At 42.4% G+C, this 22192-nt stretch overlaps 1 protein-coding gene across 3 annotated transcripts in view; it reads right to left on the reverse strand.

Annotated features, from left to right (window-relative positions):
* The window catches only part of LOC117451046 (uncharacterized), a 38796-nt gene that overhangs the window by 557 nt on the left and 16047 nt on the right, over nucleotides 1-22192 (reverse strand). For 2 of the 3 annotated variants that reach the window (XM_034089133.1, XM_071203821.1), the window contains exons 2-15: nucleotides 14673-14755; nucleotides 14320-14400; nucleotides 10978-11037; nucleotides 9535-9711; nucleotides 8367-8489; nucleotides 8163-8208; nucleotides 6192-6282; nucleotides 5965-6106; nucleotides 5421-5525; nucleotides 5035-5122; nucleotides 4618-4651; nucleotides 4382-4456; nucleotides 3570-3672; nucleotides 3348-3487 (exon numbers count right to left, since the gene is read on the reverse strand). In XM_034089133.1, coding sequence (XP_033945024.1) covers nucleotides 3348-3487; nucleotides 3570-3672; nucleotides 4382-4456; nucleotides 4618-4651; nucleotides 5035-5122; nucleotides 5421-5525; nucleotides 5965-6106; nucleotides 6192-6282; nucleotides 8163-8208; nucleotides 8367-8489; nucleotides 9535-9711; nucleotides 10978-11037; nucleotides 14320-14400; nucleotides 14673-14755 — 1348 coding nt within the window. The remainder of the gene's footprint in view (nucleotides 1-3347; nucleotides 3488-3569; nucleotides 3673-4381; nucleotides 4457-4617; nucleotides 4652-5034; nucleotides 5123-5420; nucleotides 5526-5964; nucleotides 6107-6191; nucleotides 6283-8162; nucleotides 8209-8366; nucleotides 8490-9534; nucleotides 9712-10977; nucleotides 11038-14319; nucleotides 14401-14672; nucleotides 14756-22192) is intronic. The other variant, XM_034089140.1, reaches the window with a different exon arrangement.

Raw genomic sequence — 22192 nt, forward strand, 5'->3', positions numbered from 1 at the left:
CTGCATCACGGTCACAGAAACATTACATTTATTATAATGCTTTTGGGGGTTTTGAGCATGTGAATCTCAATGTTCCCTCAGAGAGAGTGTGTATTGTATTAACGTCTGCTTGCCTCTTTATTTAACCCTCCCGTTGTCTTCGGGTCAAATCTGACAGATTTACTACTTTCATCAATCATAACTTTTTTGTTTTACATTCGATTGCATTCAGGCTTCATGACATCCTTCACAGGACACATTTGAACATATAGAATTGCTGATCACCACTTTCATTGAATTGTGGATGATTTAGTCAACTTTGAAACACCATGGTGTTCCCGGTCAAAAATGATAAATAAAGAAATAAAGAAAAGGAATTAGTAACCATCCGGATCAGATAAAACACACACACACACACACACACACACACACACACACACACTCAGAACAATTTGATACATTTCCCGCTCTTATGTGCCCCTCCCCCCACATGGATCACACGTGGCACACGCAATACATGTTCAGTGTCTATTCTTTGTATATTTATTGCAGTTCTTCATGTGTACCAGTACTCTGATACAATATGTACAGTTGGAAAGGGTGTTCAATGAAATGTGGTGATGATTAATGGTGTTTGTGTTAATGTAATAGCAGTTGAAACAGGACCGGTCTAATTTGACCGCGAACACCAAAGTAAGGGGGGGGGGGAACACGAAGACAATAGGAGGGTTCATATGTTGTGACAATGTTAAAAGTGAATTCGAATGATTCTGATTAACATTTTCTCTGAACCTTTAAGGCCCTGACACACCAGGCCGAAATCGGCAGTTTCCGTCAATTTGGTATGTCCCGCACCGTCGGCTGTGACACGCCTTATTTGGTCTTTCATGGCCGAGGCACGGCCGATTCAACATGTTGAATCGGCCGTGCCTCGGCCACAGGCAGTCGGACAAAGAAATCACTCTGATTGGCTATTCAGCTTAGCGAATCAGTGTATCACGCAGTCTGTCTTCCGGTTGTTGCCTCTTTTGAATGACGAATACACACTACCGCCGCCTGCTGGTAAGGAGAGTTATTGCCCCTCACGCATGCGCAGTTCGTACGTGCTCGGCTGAAGTCTTTGCGGTGTGTTCCAGTCTATGGTTCCAGTGAGAGACATGGCCAAGACGCAGGAGAACACGCCAACGCAGCAGTCGGCGAGTTCTCTGGTGACTGCTTGGTGTGTCAGGGCCTTTAAACGACTCTAAAGGGCCTACACACCAAACTGACACCACAGAACACGTCCCGACGGAACACGATTGTTGTGTCGGGTTGGGTATCGTTTGAATTTCCACGATTCCGATTCTACTTTTCGATTCCGGTTCTTAACGGTTCTCGATTCCAGTTCTTTGAGGGGCAGGGTAAAAAAATGACACATGCTTCTTCCACCAAAAAAATTACATTTATTCGAGAAACTTTTACACAGGTTAGTTTACAGTAATATTCACATGAATCAGTCTGTTTATATTCACTGCTATGTAACTTTAACCTGAGAACCACTGAAGCTACAACAGTGCAACTTTTAAAGAACAGTTCTTGTTGAGAAAAACCAGCATATCTGCCTCTCAGGCATACCGGGAAGAAAGGTTTGAACATTTTGAAGTAAAATGCTTCAATCTGGTGCACACGCAGAATTACTAGAGACTTGATCTAGATCTAAGGGGTACAACTCTAAACACCCATATGAAAAAGATCGGTTTACATTTGAATAATTAAATAAGTATGTGAGCATAACCAGTAACCCATAGCCAATAACAAATACATGTAACGCATTTTATTTTTGTTGTTCATTCATATCTTATTTTACTATTTTATTTATGCATATTTTTTTATCTCTCCAGTTTAAAACGATATGTCTGGTTTACTGTCCTATAGTTTACATTGGAATGATTTCAAACCTGTTTTATCCCAATAATTATAAAGGAGAGCCTTGGAAATATGTGTTTACATAAATTGTGATCAAGCCGTTTGAGACCCACTGAGATAACTTAGACTAAAGTGAACTATCTAAACACTGAGAGTCCTTTACCTCACTGAGCTGAAGTTATCAGCCTCAGTCTGACTGGAGAGGACTCTCCCTCCACATCATTGAAGAAACATCTTCTTCTTCCGTTAGAGCAGCTAGCACCAGATGCTAACAACAACAGCGCCGGTTCCAGTGCGCCCTCCCTTTCTCCCTCGCACTCTGGCTGTGAGCTGCGGTTGCCAGATAAGCCAACATCCCCCATTTTCATCACTTGCAGCGCCCATCGTACAGGGTGAATGAAAATTGTAACCGGGATGAAAAGGGTGTTACATTTACTTAATTATGAATGTTGTTACATCAAGGCCGAACATTAGGATGAGCACCAACGGTCCCAGAGCTGTCAGCGCAGCGCCTCCACAGATCTGACGCCCTAGGCGAACATCTATAACGTTAGTGCGACGGGCCGGCCCTGGTCTCAGGTTACGCTGTAGGAAGTGTAGGTACAACGCTACATTTCCCGCCCCGCTGCAGTCATGCAGTAGGCTACGGAGAGCGGCGAGAAACATTTCCTCAGGCTTCGAAAAGCTGAACCGAAATTCACATTTCTAAATGATGCCGTTGGAATCGAAATGTTGGAACCGGTTCCGAACCGGTTCTCGGTACCCAACCCTATTGTTGTGTCGCCTCACGTCTCCTGCGTCTTGGCCAACAGTCGCACTGGAACACACCGCAAAGACTTCAGCCGACGGCCAATTAGCACGTACGAACTGCGCATGCGTGGGTGGCAACAACTCTCCTTACCAGCAGGCGGCGGTAGTGTGTATTCGTCATTCAAAAGACTCAACAACCGGAAGACAGACTGCGTGATACACTGATTCGCTAAGCTGAATAGCCAATCAGAGTGATTTCTTTAGCCGACAGCCTACCAATTCAATGTCGAATCGGCGGCCGAAGGCGTCGGCACGGCCGAAAAGACACGACGGGGCATACCAATCTGAGTAGGGCGACACGACGCTCATCGACGGCCAGACATCTATCGACATCTATCGACGGCCAAAATCGGCTTGGTGTGTCAGGGACATAAGGATCACTGGCAGTGAACGTAGGGGATTACTTTAGTCGTTGTTATTGTTTGTTTGTGTTTTTCTTGTTGTTGTTTTTTCTTTTGTACATACAATCAGCACAGACCAATGGCTCATTTGTATTGGCATATATTATGTTACTATATGACAAACACTGCTTATGCATTGTCGAAACTAAATACAAATAATTTTGATTTGGAAAAAGAAAATTCAAAAATCTTGAATCTTTGGAATCGGAGTGGGGGTCCCTTGCTACATGCTATGAGTCAGTTGTTTGTTACCCTGTGGCGGCTAAGTTCAGCTGAGGTTCTGACCAGTTGGAGCCGAGGCTGCTGTTGGTCCTCTGTGGGGGGGGCAGGGTGCGCTGGATCCAGCGGTCGGGGTACCTCATCACCAGCCGGCTGCCCCCCATCTCCACCCCCTGAACGGGAGGAAACAGACCGTTAGGACACAGACACATCACCGTGATGAGTGTGTCCTTCTGAAGGAGAGCCGTCTCTCACCTGCAGCTTCTCCAGAGCTCTGGTGGCCATGTTGGCATTCTTGAAGTTAACGAAGGCACAGAAACGCTCGTGAAGAACTCGGATGCTCTCTACCTCTCCAAACCTGTCACCATGCAAACAGAGAGCATCAAACCTATTACTATTGCTACTACTACTACTCCTATCATTACTACTACTACTCCTACTACTACTACTACTACTATCATTACTACTACTACTCCTACTACTACTACTACTACTACTACTACTCCTATCATTACTACTACTACTACTACTACTACTACTACTACTACTACTACTACTACTACTACTACTCCTATCATTACTACTACTACTACTACTACTCCTATCATTACTACTACTACTCCTACTACTACTACTACTACTCCTACTACTACTACTACTACTACTCCTACTACTACTACTACTACTACTACTACTACTACTACTACTCCTATCATTACTACTACTACTCCTACTACTACTAAATACAGTTCTATCTTCCCTAGTGACTGTACAGCTGTGATGCATCATTCAGATGTCCTTTGTTCTGATTATTAAGATGTACTGTTTCTGAAACACAGAGTATGAAAACAGTTGGAGTAGAAACATTGGTATCTGCTCTTACAGTTTGTGCTACTTTACCATTAATGAAACACGGGTGTTAGTGTAGCTGAACTGATTTAACTAGATAGCACTGTGTGCATAATAAAAACAATTGATTACTATTATTATTCCTTTAGCTGACTGCCTGAATGTGTTGTTCAATAGTCCTAAAAGCTGATTCCTTCATTTGCACACAGTGTTTTTACATTTTGAAGAGATCCAAGAGGTCCTTTTCAGTTACTTCCACCGTAACGTTCCCGACCCACAGAGAGTGACAGCTCCTGGAGGGAGGGGAAGACAGCAGAGAGAACAGCACGTTAAACAGAGAGGAGAATATGAGACAAGTTCAAAATACATAGTTTTTTATTTTCAAAATGCCATGTTATACTAAAAGATTATAGATGCTATATATATGTCCTTTTAACAGAAAGCCACAACGTACCCACTCTGGTCCTGCTGTGATTGTTGCTTCAGAGCTGAATTGAAGAGAAACAGGAAGTAGAAATCACGTAATTATTCATCAAGACTATGCAACAAAAACATTTCTTTAAGAGTCCATGGTAATTCAGGGTGGGACATTTAAAAAGACATTATTATTTTGTGGTTAAAGTAAATAACTTAAAGTCTTGCTGTCACTACGTATGTACTGTCAATGTGTTCCTGCTATGTCTGATATATAGACTTCTTACACTATTTTTATTTGGTGCATCGTTGGAGGAGCTTCATTGCCATATCTACACTGTAGTTTATGTGCATATAACAATGAAACCTTTGAATCTTGAGTCTTTGATTATTAAATCTTGAGTGAAACAGAGCAATGCTGCCCAGGTGTGGACAGATGTGGTACTGCAGCTCTTACTCTGGGCCTCAGGTGAGGTGGTGACGGCCTGAACTGTGGTGAACTTCTCCAGCAGCTCTTTACTCTGATCTTCCTCAAAACCCAACTCCTAGAGTAAAAGAATCAAATAATATATTAAAATCTCAGCGCATTGAAGTTTCCTCATGTTGTTAAACGACCTGAAAAAAGATACAAAATGTGGACAAGGATAACACTCAGCTCCCACTAATTAGTAACCGGTATGAGATTGTGAAAATAAATCAACTCCACGCGAAATACCCAGCAATCTATGCTCTTGACATATTAACAGCCACATGTCACGTTTGCCACAGTAAATGTTGTTTCGATAGTGTTCTTACACCACCACACACACAATAGCTACAGGGCTGATTGTCGGGCCTCCTCACCATGAGCTGCAGGATTCGACAGGTGAACAGTTTACTGGAAGCTTCCTTGCAGTTCTGATCCAGCTTCAACACCTGCTCCATGGCCACCTCTGCCTCGATGTACCTCTGCAAACACACATACACACGTCAGCGTCTAGAAATGTGACAAACGCCATGCACCCCATCGTAAAGGATTACAGGGTGCTGTAGTTATACCCAGGTTTGTTTATAAAAGGAACATGTAAGGGTCACTCAGACCTAAATGTCTTATCTGCCAATGTAAACAAAAGGCTACATGTCTTATCTGCCAATGTAAACAAAAGCGAAACATAATGGGTTTATCTTTGCCACGATTCAAATGATGTCCAAAATGTATTCGTTTTTACGACAACCAGGAGAGTAGTTTTGATGTAATACTGCTGACAAACAAGACGATGAAACAAACAAACAAAACCTCCTTGGACGAGGGAATAAAATACAATTTAGGTCCAAATGCTAAATCACAGAAATTCAATTTTAAGTTTTTTGTTGAAACGTATATGTGTGTTAAACAGCAGGTGCTGACCTTTAACCCCATCAGAGCACACCCCTTACGGAAGTACCCCTTCGGCCAATCAGGAGCCAGCTGAATGGACCTCCAAGCGTCTGAGAGGGCGGAGGAGAACTCCTCCTGACACCAGTAACAGTACGAGCGGTTTCCGTAGAACCTGAGCCAGACACACAGACGGGGGACATGTTTGTTCAAAGTGAATCCGAAGGGGACAGAGACGTGTTAGAGTTCAAAGGTCAGACCTGTGGTCGTTGGGGTCACAGTAGATGGCTTCTGTAAACATGTCCACCGCCCGGCTGTACAGAGCCTGCCCGAACATCTGGATGCCCGTCACTGGAGAGAGTACACACAGGTACACATTTACACTCTAAGGCAGGGCGGTCAAACTCAAACACACCGTGGGCCAACACTAAGAACTGGGTGCTAGAGGAGGGCCGCACTGGTTCAATGTTTATTGGAAAACGTATTGAAATGAACTTATTGCACATATTAAACCTGGAACTAACAAAGCTTAGATTATTGCCTATAAAAACAACATTAAACATTAAATAATCAGTTGCATTCATTTCTCATGGCTCTCTCTGCAGCTTCTCCAGAGTCACTTCTTATGAGCACATTTCTCCTCAGGCCAACAACAGCTTCAACAAACTATTCCCCTCAAAGAGAAACCAAACATGCCCTGCTGCCGTGAGAGAGAGAACGTGCAGAAGGAAGCATCCATTGCACTCAGTGTGCTGCTCTGATGGCCCCCAGGCCTGGGGCCTATACTACGAACCTGGTTCAACCTAACCTGGATATGTTTGAGTTAGCCGGTTGGCCTAATCCAAAACATACGCGCTCTCGCTAAACGGTACTACGACGCTGGTTATCAAGTGGATCGCTCAAGCCAGCCGTGTCCTCTCTAGTTAGGTGCGCGTTCACATGAAAGGGGTGGTATCTGGAGCATTCGACCAATCACAAACATGGAGAAGCGTACTGACAGCGCAGCGTCATACTTCCTGAATGAAAAGTGAACTTTAATACTAGTCAAAAATGAAGAAGTTAAACTTTAAACATCCATGACTTAAACACTTGATCAGGATCAAAGCCTCAGAGCTGCACCTGCAAGGTGAATACAGCTGGCAACAGAACACGTGTTTGAATGCGTACATTAACAGGTTTATGATATCACTGCCCGTCTAAAACACGATCTGACTTTCATTACATTTGTCTCGAGTGTTTCGTCAACTTATGTGTTGCTTAAAATAATACTTCTGCATACAGTCTGTGACGCTGTGAGTGCTGCACGGCCAGATACGGCTCAGCTGACTCAGATCAGGAGAGATATGATACATTATGAAGTGATATGCCGCGGACTGTACTTAATGTTACTCTGATCCGGTTACTGATGTTGTGGCCGATATTTAAGTAAGCTTTCTTAACGCTAATGTTATGATAGTCAGATTGCTCTGAAGATGGAGGTGATATTCTATTCATGTTCACGTTCACACAGTCGGTGATTTTTGCCGGCCGTCTTTCCTGCAACGGCAGCTTTTCTGTATTTCCTTTCTCCTGTAATATGACTTGATCGCTTTAAACTCCGCACACTGAGCTCTGATTGGTCAGCAGGCAGTGCTTTCACTGAGTTGAGCTCTTAGCCTGCAACCTAACCTGCTCCCGACCAGGTTAGCTGCTTAGCATAAGTTACCATGGAGATCTAGCCTGCTAAAAAGAGAACCAGCTTCGGATGACCGGAAAGCCGGAGTTTTCCCTGCATTTAGCCGCTAAGCGAAAATCCTGCTTCGCAGTATACCCCCCTGGAGTTAGACACATGTGCTCTAAACTCAAACATCACATATTTCCTCCCCGACCCGTTTCTACCCAGGAAATATTCTCCAATTAACTTCATAGAATCAGTTGCAAAGTCATTTTCAGTATGACACTGTTTTGGAATATAAACACTTTGAAACCTGAATGTATTTCTTTTCCCAGCACACAAACACAATGTTACTACGTTAAGCTTTCTGGACTTATTTCCACTCTAGGATTTTATGAAACCTAATTCTACACATGTTAAGGGGGAATGCAAAATGGGATGAGGTATCAAATGTGCGATATATTGGGTAAGGACTTTACCTCAACATTTTGATGATGTGAATCTTCCCCACGAGAGTTACAGAGTGAAGAGAACAGATACACAGTGTGTGTGAGGGATAGTAAGAACATGGGTTAACCTGTCAGAGACTCGCCCTTCCTCTTCATCTCGTCTGTGCTCTCCACCTGCAATCACAACAGTCTCATGTTGGCTGTTTGGCTGCTTTAGGTCGATTCATACATCGACAGCAAAACAACAACTAGCATCAGACAAATAAATTAAATATGCTGAAGTGGCCTCTGAACAGATGAGTGTGTGTGCGTGCGTGCGTGTGCGTGTGCACCTGGATGCTCCTCGCCTCGTTCTCCTTGTTCTCTCTGGAGATGGTTCTGCCCTTCAGAGGTTTCAGCTTGATGTGGCTCGCCGCGTTGGCCACGAACGCACTGCTGGCGTCCCACTCGGGCTCCTGAGAGAACAGGAAGCAGCGCAGTGAACTTTGGTTTATCGCCACGGGTCCACGATAACCACATCGTGATATTCTTGCTGCCCTCACTGTTGCTCGTTGTGTTTACCTGCGTGTTTGTTTACCAACATCTCAGCAAACATGAAGAAAAAGAAGGCATTTCATTTATTGTTTTAAATGTGTGTTTTTATAAATGTATTTAGGATTGTATTATACTTTCTTCACTTTCCCATTCCAGTGAATATTCTTAAGAAATAGAAGTGCATTGCTGTCTATAAGGGAGAACTTCCTAACTATATAAGTGACACAAAATGAGGAGTTTGCGTTCATAATATCTGACCATGAAAGAATACAAACTGCTCCATCATCATCTTAACCCACTGTTGCCTTGGTTCCCAGTAAACATGTCAGACTCGACAGAAGACTCGTGTGAAAGGCGTCGGCTATCATTCCTAAACATGACTGAATCCTACTAAGAATGTATATTTGCTCAATGCTCAGTAAGGGTGTGTTCATACAGTGTGTAGTCATGTAGAAAAGCTCTGCAGTGTTGGCTCATCTTGTTTGGACAGTCAAGTAAGTCAAATGTATTTATAAAGCGCTTCCCAGACATAGTGACAAAGCATTCAAACATCATACGAATCATAGCAAATTAAATGACCACACGTGTTGAAGGCGGGGTCGGTCATTCCCTTCAGAAACACTTGTTATATTCCATGGAATGCTCTCAACATCCCGACAGCAATGAATACGTGAAATGCTTTGACAATAAATACATACAAATATTTCCTCTGTGGAAGCCGTGGCGCTGTAAAGAGCGTTGTGTCTTGAGCTGGTTTCTCCATTCTTTCTTACCCTACCTTTAAGAAGTGCTAAAAACACAATAAAAACATAGAATAAAAGCACACAAGTCGCCCAAACAGGAATGTCTTGAGATGACATTTGAACCCTGGCTGAACACTTTGCAGGAGTCTCACTCGGCCTTGCTCACTACTTACTTATGTCTTGTATTTTTAAGGAATTGATTATATAAAAAGCTCCCGCTCACCTCCTCTGAGGTCCGGTGGGGCAGCTGGCTGTGGCTCCTCCCCCCCGCTGTCTCGAGAGCAGGGATTGGCTCGGAGTTGCTTTTGTTTCTGGGGCGTACGGCGGTCCATTTCTCCTCCTCCTGTTTCAATTCCTCCTCGCTGTCACTATCTGACCCCGCGCCAGCCACTTCCTCTTCCTGTTCAAAAGGAGAAGCATTGCTGCAGAGTCATCCCAGAAGGAGAAGTTGGGTTTTCAAAAGAGAGGGTTTGGAAATGCATTTCAAGTAACAAGCAGAGGAGTGAGTGATTTATTGTTAGTAGAATGTACTTAGCACCTGTTGGATGTGTAAGAATGTTTTGATATATTTGTTTTTAATTATTATTTCTCTTGCCTATTTTACTTCCGTTTATTCTTTGAAGTCTTATGTACATATTCTGTTCCATTTAAAGGTCCCATGTCATGCTTGTCCGGTTAGTACCCGTCCTCTGCAGAGTCACAACCCCTCAAAGTGCACCCTGTAGCGAGTACAACTCTAACACAGGAACACCCGTCTGCTGCCCCAGAACGCCTCGGTGGACATTTCTCTTTTTCTTCCTGGGTACAGTGACGTAACGTCCGCGGAGCCTCACACACACACACTCAATCTTTTCTCAGCTGCAGCGCCGCCTGAGACGGCGGGACACGGCGAGGCTGTGAGTCACATCAATTCCCAGCCAGGCTGCGAGTGTGTGCTCGGGCTGGGTTTCGCTGTGTCTCGGGGGGGGGGGCAGGAGCTCCAACAAGCCGTGTAGGACAGAGAGTGAATACACAGACTACACAGAGATGCTGTGAGAAACCAATGTGAGTTTGGAACAGTGAACATGTGTGCCACATTGTTGAACACTTGGAGCGGCACCTTGTGTATGAAAAGTGCTATACCAACATGTCTTTATAACAAAGTAACTTCATGTTGCATTTGGTTTTTCAGAAGACACATTTTTTTTAAATTGACAGGAAGCTTTTTTCACTATATCTTAGTTAAAAATGCACTGATTTCACACTTTATTTTGAAGAAATATCAGGAAAAACTTGCGCAATTTGTGAATTGAAAGTAGGCATTAATACTGTAGTACACACGCACAGAAGAGAGAGAGTTTGGCAATGCCTTTAAAACATATTTGCATTCAGATTAGTGAGTAAACGTGCGATTATTAGTGAGATTTACATAATTATATTTCCTAAGAGTCACCTGTTGGTAGAAACACCTGTTGGGTGTGTCAGAATGTTTTCGTGCTGCATGTGTTTTTACGTCATCTTCTGTTAAAGCCATTTATTAAAAACCTACACTGAATTAACATTTTATTCTGAAGAATTATCAGGACAAACTTTTTTTCGGCAAACTTAATTTGTGAATGTAACGTACACATAAGCAGACATTCATGCACATGCACAGTCTCTCTCTGAGTGCACTTTATGTTCCCACCTGCTCCGAAGCGTCCTCCATCCTGTCGCCTCTCTCCAGCTTCTTGCGTTGTTTCTGCCTCTGAAAGGAGAGCATGGACACGGTGGCTGTGGGATGGTTTAAATAAACATGTATGGACACAGGTGTGGAAGTCAGGTGTGTCACAAAAGGTGAGAACAGGGTGTGGTGAAATGTTTTGAAGAAAGGGAGGAGGTGCACACTGTAGCAGCTGTGGAAAAGGAGTGAAGACAGGTGGGTGACATGAGTAAATAAAGGTGTGGTGGTGGAAGAAACATTACAATCAGTTAGTAGAGCAATTAGACATGAATGCAACATATAATTATCATTATATTTTAGGGATGCAACGATATACCGAATATCGCGGTAAATAAACGTCCCAATACCGTCGTGAGCCTGACAAAATCTATCGCAATTTTTTTTTTTTTTTTTTTTTTTTAAATACTTTTTTTTTTTTTTTAAACCTTTATTTAACCAGGTGGTCCCATTGAGATCATCGATCTCTTTTTCAAGAGAGACCTGTCCAACATGGCAGCAAGTAGGTTACAACATGAACATAAAACAACAGAACACAAAAGGACATCGTATTTACAGGGCTACATGTACACACCTGGAGACATAGACAAGTACCAACAGGATATTTATATCTCTGTCAATAAGCCTCACCTTCTTGGCAACAACTGTATTGTTGTTGAAGAGGTGGAGAGACAATGCACAGTTTGACCCACTGCTGTCACCCATGGCCAAAGCATATCTCTCCGTCCCACTGAGGTGGCGTTAGACTTTTTCGCTGTCCGTCATTTTGACAGACAGGATCGTAAAAAAAAAATAAGGATCCGTCATAATCTCTTATTACCCTGTCAACGGGGGGGGGGGGTATTATGCCGTGTGTGCATGCACCTCGCGGGCAGTAGGGCCTGGCTCATTTCGTGGCATCTGCAGGCAGTGGCAAGTACTTCCGGCATATGCCACAGAGGCCACAACTTGCCGAGGCATCTGCCGCTGCTCAACGGGAGTTGCCACAAGAGGCCAGAGTAAGAGAAGGTTTACTGTAGCTGCCACTCGCCTTCCGTGGCAAATGCAGCTATTTAAACCCGTATTTATCGTGTAAAATGTCGCTGTTTAGGCATGACTTTATCGAACTGATCTGTACACAGGACTGATGTGCGATCTCTATTTTTCAAAAAGATTATACATTATCATTCCTATTCAATTTTACTTGGAGCATGGTTTGCTAACATAAACAAACGTGCTATATTTATGATGAAATATTGGCGAGTGAGGGTTGCAACGCCCTTGGCAGTTGTCGCTTCTTGAGGGGAGTTTCCACTGCTTGCTCCGATAAACCAGGTGCATGACTAGCAAAGACAAATAATTAACAAATAAATATCTGTATGGACACAGCAACGTGTACACTGGTGTTATTAGACTTGGCTACAGACTTAGGGCGGCTGTAACTGATTGCAGTTGCCACTGCTAGTGAGATGCTAAGTTTACTTTATAAATTAGGCAAAGGACTTATATTTGCCCCATGCCTTCAGCAGCAGCAGGCCATTCACTTTGATGTTATCCCGTTATGAAATGTCATCATTTCGACAATAAAGAAATGCTACATAAACGTTATCTTACACATTTTATCGAACCATCTCCGTTTCTAACTTTCAATATATTTAAAAAGAGATCTCTCTCATCTGTGTGCGGGGGCGGGGCCTCACAGACATGCTGCTGCGCTGTGCACACAGTCCTGCCGGTAATGAATATTAGGATACATTTTGTGAGGAAACTTTTCCACCAATAATTCCAATAAGTAATCCAAAATGTATTCTGATTACATAACGCTGTTACATGTATTCCGTTACAACCCAACCCTGTGTACAGATCATCAGTCCTGTGTACAGATCAGTTCGATAAAGTCATGCCTAAACAGCGACATTTTACACGATAAATACGGGTTTAAATTGCTGCATTTGCCACGGAAGGCGAGTGGCAGCTACCGTAAACCTTCTCTTACTCTGGCCTCTTGTGGCAACTCCCGTTGAGCAGCGGCTGATGCCTCGGCAAGTTGTGGCCTCTGTGGCAGATGCCGGAAGGACTTGCCACAGATACCACAGATACCACAGAGTAGCGGCCTCTGTGGCAGATGCCGGAAGTACTTGCCACTGCCTGCAGATGCCACGAAATGCGCTTGCTGTCTCTCCTCGCGGGAGCGCACACAGCGTAAAGCAAAACCTCCCAGACATGTGTTGATCTGTACGGCAAAGTACGGTTTGGAAACTATATCATTTCCTTTTGGAGGGCATGCATAACACGGCATAACACCAGAGCCTCGCTGCGGGGAAACTTTGGCGCTGTTCCGAGTTTGTTCTAATCCGTCAAAATGACAGACTGCTTTCACATTTTTCCGTCATTGATAAATAAAATATACGGTTAACGCGACCACTGCTGTCCCGGCAACATCAGTACCGAGCGAGAGAGTTCTTTCCAGAGCAGGGGATTTTGTAAATGCCCAAACATCCCAGCTTATAAATACTGGAAATGTGGACATTCTCATATTCCTAAAAACCTGTCTGATGATGCTGAGTGAGTGACTCGTGAGTTTGAGTTGAGTTACTTGAAAAACTAAAGTGAAACTTGATTTATTTTATTGCAGGGTCTGATTATTAAATGTTTATTTGTGAGATGCAGTGGCACAAAGAAAATGCCTACTTTGTCTGGTAGTACTATAGGTACAAAAACACTGGTTTTCTTGTTCCAGTCTGTGACTGTCACTTTGTTTTTGACACTTTAAAATACTGCTATCCTACTAACATGCTGTACAAACAGATTTATTATGTGATAAAGAAACATTTTCCGAGTAAAAAAAAAGTGTATTGAAAAAACAAAATTTTAATTATTTTTTTCTTTATTATTCAATATCGCGATAAATACCGTACCGTGGACTTGTTATCGCGATATTATCGTACCGTGAGTTTTTGGTATCGTTACATCCCTATTATATTTCCATTGTGTTACTTGTTTTGTACGTGTTTATTACAGAGCAATCAGCCCTGAATGCTTTGCGTGATCAAAGTAGCAGCAAAACAATGGTATTGTTGGAGATGTGTTACTGTATTTAATTGAGGATGAATCGCACTATTATCAAATATCCCTTTCCTTTGAATACAAATTATACAGGATTTATCTATCCGTCTATCTATCCATCTATCTCTCTATCTGTCCATCTATCTATCTATCTATCTATCTATCTATCTATCGTACACACTTTTTTGAATCTTCAGCAGCCACGTGTTAAGTTAGTCTTGAAGTCTTTGGTCGTGTCAGTCGTGTTTATTTCTCGTCACTCACTTTCCTTTTAGCTTTCCTCCTCTCGGCTCTCCTTCTGGTTTTCTCCTCATCATCCAAACCTTCCTCACTGCTCAGCATCTGCTTGAGAAATAGTTTCACAGACCGGGGAAAGTAAGCATAGCTGCCAGTGACTTTTAAACTGTTCCACACAAAACGATTTAGCTTACAGGGATAATTCAAAGAGATAGAAGAACGTTTTAGAGACAAAATATATTGGAGATTTTTTTTTATGGCATCAAATGTTTTTTTTTTTCATTCAACATTTTGCGACCTTTATCGCACTTTGCAAAAGAAAAGAAATAAGTCCAATATAGTATTTTTTTTCTTTTAATAACAGTGATCGTTCAGCCTACCTGTGATGAGCCTTGGTCTGTTCTTCTGTCTTTCAGGTCAGAAGCTCCATTCTGGACCTCCATATCCTTCTCACATGGCCCTCCTACACACACACACACACACACACACCATATATACATCACTTCAGGGGACATTACATTGACTTACAAGCATTTCCTGGAGACTTATCCTAACCTTAAACATAACCAACACATGCCTAACCCTTACCTTAAACAAGTCTTCACCCTAAAATTATTGATCCCCCTTATGGGGACCTCCAATTTGTCCCCAAAGGGAGGCGAGTCCCCACACATGACTGTGTAAACAGATTTAGGTCCCCACAAGTATAGTAATGCTAGGCCAGACACACACCCACACACACGGGCTACTCAATTAATCGTATTTTAAATCGCAATTACGATATTGGCTTGCAACGATTATGAAAACAACATACCGGTAATCGAAATAAAACGATTATTTTTTTTTTTTTTTTATTGGTTTTTCAGTTGAATTCTAAAGTTCAGGGTAATCAACTGTTAAAAACATACTGTTCACATTTTTTTTTTTCAATAAATGGATGATCGGTTTTTAATAATCGTGATCTCAATTATTGACCCAAATAATCGAGATTATGATTTTTGCCATAATCGAACACACACACACACACACACACACACACACACACACACACACAAAATGGAAAGATACACCTTGTTTTTATTCTTGTGTCGAGAAAGTGTGTGTGTTGGTGTGTGTGTGTGTGTGTGTGTATTGACTATTACATTTCCTATGCAAAGCTACACAGGTGAACGTGTGGCAGCTTGTGATTGGACGACGCTCACTGAACTTCATCTCAGTGTGCTCGTTTCCCCCTCGTGTTTTTAAAGAATGCAAATGTTCAGATTGTTGTGCAGCTGTAGTGAAACAAGTTCACTTAAATAAAAGCCTGCTTATTCAAATCATGCAAATAAATACTGACTTTTAAACAAATATCATCCAGATGGTTCATAATTTATCATAGATAAAGTCAGGGTAATAATAGGTACGAGGACTTTAAGATAACACGTTTATTCAGCTAATCTGCAGCAAATATGAGCTGTAGCCGTTTTAATGCTGTAATGTCACTTCAATCTGAGGTCAGTCGATAAGGAATATATTGAAAGATATAGTCATTGTTCAGTGATTACTCATTCCAAGTTCAATTCTATAAGCAAACTATAATGGCAAGTTTGAAAAGTAAAAAAAGTCATACATCATCGAATATCAAAATAGACTCCTAAGTCAGACCAAACTATTGTATGTTGCCTGTTAACTAAAGCACCAGCAGGCGTAAGAGTCAGAGGGAAACCTCCTCCCTCCCTTTATAGTAAACTAAGAGGTCTCCATGCCAAAAATATCCGCGGGCGCCTGGACAGAAATAGCGCTCAGGTACGCAGAGGCACTCTACAAATATTTCACCCTCGTATTCAAATATCAACTGAACCAAGTTATCCAAAAGACATTCAGTCTAAAAATAAACATTTACACGCCAGCCGTTGGTGAAACCCAGACCCATTAGCACAAATTGAATGGTGGTGAATGTTCACTCCGCTGATGATACTCTCTCTGCAGAAACAGATCAGTGACCATGAGCAGCAGAAAGACAAACAACAGCTGTGCCGGGAGTCTTTACTTTCGTGTTATTGCTGGACGCCATAGTATTATTTCCATGGCGTCCAGCAATAGTAGTATTTCAGACGCCGCCGTCTATTTACATCAGTCCTCAGTGAACAAGCAGGAGGACGACTTCAGAAGCTGCAGGCAGGATTAACAACAAGCTTAGACTGATGAATATCAACGAGAAAAGAAATAGACATAAAATATTTTTGTAAAATTAAAGTGTCACCGGAGAATTCATGTATATATTGGTCCATTAAGGTTTGAGGCAACCACAGCATGCATTTACACCTGTCGTCATTACATAGTTGGCCCAATTTAAAGCGCTGACCAGTATATTCTTCAACTGTAATATGTCCAGCTCCAGTGTCAGTTTCTAATAACGGTGAATACAGCTAGAATATACAATCAGTCTATTATGGTTTACTGCAGACAGTCCAGACGAACACATTACAGAAGAATGGGTGGAAGTGGTAACGTTTTTTGACCCCAAGCCCTTTCGGTTATTGTTGGAATAAACCACTAACACTTTCTGTAGATCTTTTAATAGAGGATGTTTATATTGATCCATGTGTATACTGCCCACCACGATTGCACGATCTCCACATTTGTTTGGAAGGACAGTGGCTTTTTTACTTACATTTGTTTTACTAAAATGCCACTTACACTTAGGAGGAGATAGTATCAGAAATTCTTCAGATCTGACATCCAATAATATAAAGATTGACCATGTCATTCCGAGGTTGATGAAAACATAACATGTTATGGGCCCAATGGACTGTAAGAAAACATCCCAGAGACTTATGAAAAAGAAATAGATCCCAAAGTTCTTTCCAGGCCAATAAAGACAGGAACGTTTGAGAACAATACCCACATTTAAAATGAAGCACATTGATATTAGTAAGATGTACATTTCCATGATGGACACAATCTTGTCAGGTACTGAGTTTCCCAAACTGTACCAGGAAGAACAAAAGAGCCTCGATCTCCAATTTGCTCCAAAAGGAACTGAAAAGGCCGTAACTTCCTTATACTCTGTCTAACCACAGAGATAGTTTACCAGCGCTTCCGCCAGGGGGGGCGTCTTGCCGTCATTTGACGCCCTTATTTTTTTTTAGAATTCGAGAGAAGATCGAGAGTTTTTATCGCTTGAAATGACGAAAAGGAAAAAGGACAAGGACATCGATCTCTGTTGGAGGGGCAAAGGAGTCTGGTGGGATTCTTTTCGGAGTATTGAAGATCGTTTCCCCGACATCGGCGGTGCCTGCCACAGGACAACACGGAACATGCACGATTTGGACGCGATGAGCGTGGGGGGCGTGCTAGTGGAGCACGCGCGTGAACTGCGAGCACCAGAGCCTCGCCGCGGCGAAACTGGCTCCGTGGTAAACTGTGGTAACATGAAGAGCCGTTTAGGAGGCGAAACAGCCGGCGCTTTAATGGCGCGTTTCCACTGCAGGCCTCGCTCGGTTTGGTTAGGCCATATTAGGCCCGGCTCACTTTAATGCTGCGCTTCCATTACAGTTTAGGAACTGGGGTAGTTACTATAGTAACGCAGTGTAGGCGGAGCCATGACGTCATCTTCAATGAGCGCCCCAAAAAACAACACAGCCGTTAGCTGTTAGCACTCAGAGCTCACAGCTCCTCATCAGGGTATATGCAGGAATCCTGAAGTCAAATTGAATACCTTTTAAGACCTTTTTTAAGACCCTTTCCATACATTTTAAGACCTCATCGCAACTTTGAGTTCTAACCGGTTACATTGGTGACACAATTTACCTCACATTTACTATATTGATTGTAAGATAGCTCAACTAAACAGAGTGCAGACGGACTACTGAAGCCTCCTCTCCACATGAACTTCAACCTCTCTGTGAAGGTCAGGTTTAATGCAGCATGCTGCTTTGTTGCTTCTGTACTCTGTGCTCTTTCATTCCAGTAAACTCCTCAGAAACCAGTAGAAACCAGTATTTGACCAATAAACAAAACAATTGACAAAACTTTGAACTATGAAATATATTAAACTTCATGAGCTTCAGCGGGTAATGCCATACAGGAGCTCCCTCACAAATACCCAGGGGTTAAATTGGGCTGGGGCTGTCCGGGGCTAAGCCCGGCACAGAGGACGATGCTCTGACGTCATCACCCTCACACATTTGTCATATGTTTACAAAAAACAATATATATGTTAAGACTTTTCTCGTTCTTAATATAGACTATATTTAGGGTCGATATGTGTTGACCTTACTTTAAAATAGCAGATCTCTTTGACCGGATATAGTTTGGCTTAGACCCCGGCCCCACGAGGGGCCTCATACAGTAAAACGCAAACGCAAAAAAGTCTTCCGTTCACACGCATTCGATTCATTAACGTGTCCGTTCACACTAGACCGCTGGAAACGCTGTAGTACATATGCCAGGCCTGTAAGTGGCGCTGCTGCCGCCACAAAATACACCAAAAGCAGCGAAGAAGACCCCGGAGCATGGTTGTCCTTCTGTTTATTCTCCGCGGTGGACGGCGTGTTCTCCTGCTGTATATCTCTCAGGTAGTCCACCAGCAGATAAACCCCCCCCCCCCCCAGAGCGGAGCAAGGCAATGAAACTTAAAATAAGAAGCAGCATTTTATGGCACGCTATGCATGGGGCCGCCTTGAGGGGGTTTCCCGACATGTTGTTTCAGTAAATTAAAGGGTGTTTCATGTTGTCGTTGCTGTGGACCTTCTTAATACCTTGGAAAATGCCGTTTAATACTTTTTAATAGCCTTAATTTTCGCTAAATTGATTTATCAACTTTTAATACTTTTTATGACCCCGCGGACACCCTGTTCATATCTCTTCAGAAACTAGACATAAGTGAAACAAGTACAAACCACAGACTGTCTGTGTCATGGAGAATACAGTCGCTGGTTTATTTATGTCTGTAGGCCGTTGTTGTGAGTGTGGACGGTCGGAGCATATATAACGTTAGCTTAGCCGATCTCCATTCAGAAAACACGCATTTTAAAAAGGGTTTTTCGCCTGCCGTCTGTCTGCAGACTCAAAGCATTAATTCATGGTTTTTACTAACCGGTATCAGTATGTTGTTACTTCGGTATCATTTTTGAAACGTGTATTACAATTAAATCCCGGTCAAATATGTTCATCTTGTTGTAGTTGTAGCCCCCTTGCCAGCGATTCTCTCTCTAGTTTAGCATGCTCAGCCCGACTCAGCCTGGTTGTTCCTGGCCCGAGAACCACGATTTTATGGGGCCAGAAAAACTGTGAATTAGGACCCGCTAGCCGGTACTAGGCCAAGTGGAAACGCAACCAAAAACGGGCCCCGCGCGGCTCGGCACGCTTAAAGCGAGCTACCCGCTGCAGTGGAAACGCGCCATAAGAGAGCCGAGCCAAATGATCCGGCTCACTAACGTAAAGAGATAGTATCTATACAATTCAATTATAGTAAGAGTTTTATGATCAGCTGTTGATTCCTCTTCTTTTGTACGTTATTAGTCTCGCATTTAAAACTCAAAGCCTCCTATTCCCTCTGGCTGTAATGACTTTGGTTCCTAAAAGGAAAGCAGCCCCGATGCATTGGTTTTCCTTTTCGGCCCATTTCTGGATTCAGACTATTAGTTGATCTCTCAAGCTCTGACAACTAAGCCAAACCCTTTCCAAACTGATAAAAAGACAACAGACGAGCCTCATTTTGAAACAATCCTCTGCCAGTCATCTGTGCCGGCTCTTTAATATCATCCACTTGGCGGGCAGGGTTGTTACTCTCGATGCTGAGAAGGTTTTTGACAGTCTCAAGTGGTCTTATCTGTTCAGGGGTCTTGGCTAAGTTTGGATCTGGCCGCTACTTTTATCAATTAGGTCAACATGCTAAAAAAACTCAAGCTAGAATGATCCCCTATTTGCACAAGTCAAACGTTCCCCGGGTAGGATGTAGCATAGAGGTTTGCAACTTGTTTTAATGAGAATTTCTTTAAATTACAAAAGTGTTTAACTATTCACTTTTATTTCTCAGATGACATTTTGGCCATAGGACCTTCTTCCACATGACAAAAAAGCCTACTGTCTATTCGTAAGTCTACTTTCAGTAATCAGAAAATCACTACCAATCTTGATTTGCATTACAAACTCTCTCTCAGAAGGTGATAGTTTGATCCCCTTCCCCTTAGTTCTACATGTTGAGGCAACAAAGAGTTTCTTCAAAACTCTTAATATACACATTCAAGAATTCCTATGAAAACTCCTGTGTACACGTCCATATATGGGAATAACCACCACATGTCGAATGCAATGTGTAAATCCATTCATCAGAACATGTTGCATTGGTTTTTCTCAAATAATACAGAGGTCGTATGTTTTCAATCAATAACAGATCAAGAGTCCTAGGAGAGAGAATGCTGTTCAGTCTCCACACAACATTCTTCTCTCTCAAACACAAGATGACGACAGGCGGAGAAAACTCTGTCCAAGAATAGTTCCTCTTCCTTTCAGAAACTTCTGGAATGAACAGAAAGTAAATATGGTTGGCATTAAGAGCCACAACACAACCTGAGCCACAGAAAGACTATGGAGATCTTGAGCATGGCGATTTCAATTGTGAAGGTGAATATTCTTCAACAGGTGCAACAAAAACACTGAGGGGAGTGAGGGGGGGGTGAAACAATCTGCACACATTCACATGGTGTTATCATGTGGGGAAACACCTGTGACGGTTTGAAGGTTTTTCTCATGATTTTTTATCAGTCTTTTCCCAGAATTATTAGGATTTCAGGCCATAAATGAAGTTAAATGTTGAACGCAGAGCTGCAGACAATCATAAAACCGTAATAGTCTGATGTGGATGCATTATGTTGCAATAAAACAATAAATGTATACTCATTTGGAGGTCTACTTAAAATACACATTTTGAAGACATCGATGACCATTTTGAAAGTTCAGATTTGAGGGCAATAGAAATGTGTGATTTGAGAAGCAGGTTTATTGTTAGAGGTTTTAATCGTATCACTATCTTTACACTCTAAGCTTCACCCAAAATAGTTTCATTTACACGTTTTAATACTCAGTGCTTCCCATACACCTATTCTTAAATTAAGTTATTATATAACAGCAGGCTGACATTTTAGCTTGAGTAAAGACTGGAAGAAACTGCAGTTATTTGTTCTGAAATGATGGCATATCAAGGTCGGACTTTAGCTACATGAATGAAGTCTTTGTTTGGATACAATATTTGTCCTTGTGCAAACACCAGTAGAAATGCAACAAAAAAAGTCACAGATTTCGACATGTATCTTCCCGGGAAACAATACCAGGATCTCAATTACAAGTTATCTTCCATGGAACCGTGAGTGGGAGAGGTTACTGTGAAGTGCTTTCAAACTTTCCTTAGCATTATTCATGAGAATTAACAAGCTAGAGTGATTCTGCAGAGAACATCAACATGCACCGACTGTGTGAGTTAAGTGTGTGTGTGTTTGACACCTCAGTCATCTTAAACCTTTCACTTGTGTGTGAAAATTATAACCATTCACACGGCATCTATTGCTCGTCTGTCCGTCCTGGGAGAGGGATCCCTCCTCTGTTGCTCTCCCTGAGGTTTCTCCCATGTTCCCTTTAAACTGTGGGGTTTCTCTGGAAGTGTTTCCTTGTACGATGTGAGGGTCTAAGGACAGAGGGTCTAAGGACAGAGGGTCTAAGGACAGAGGGTGTCGTTTTCTCATACTGATATTCTGTACAAACTGTTATTAGAACGTCAAAACTAATGTATCCTCTGTCGTCTGGCCATACTGTAATAGTAGCTCATGTAACATCAGGGTGTAAACAACTCAATTTAAATATCTGAGAGCCCCTGTTGGATGAACGTCTTAAAGTATACTTTGCTGGTCAAGTAAAA

The sequence above is a fragment of the Pseudochaenichthys georgianus genome, chromosome 1 (assembly GCF_902827115.2).
Source record: "Pseudochaenichthys georgianus chromosome 1, fPseGeo1.2, whole genome shotgun sequence".
NCBI lineage: Eukaryota > Metazoa > Chordata > Actinopteri > Perciformes > Channichthyidae > Pseudochaenichthys > Pseudochaenichthys georgianus.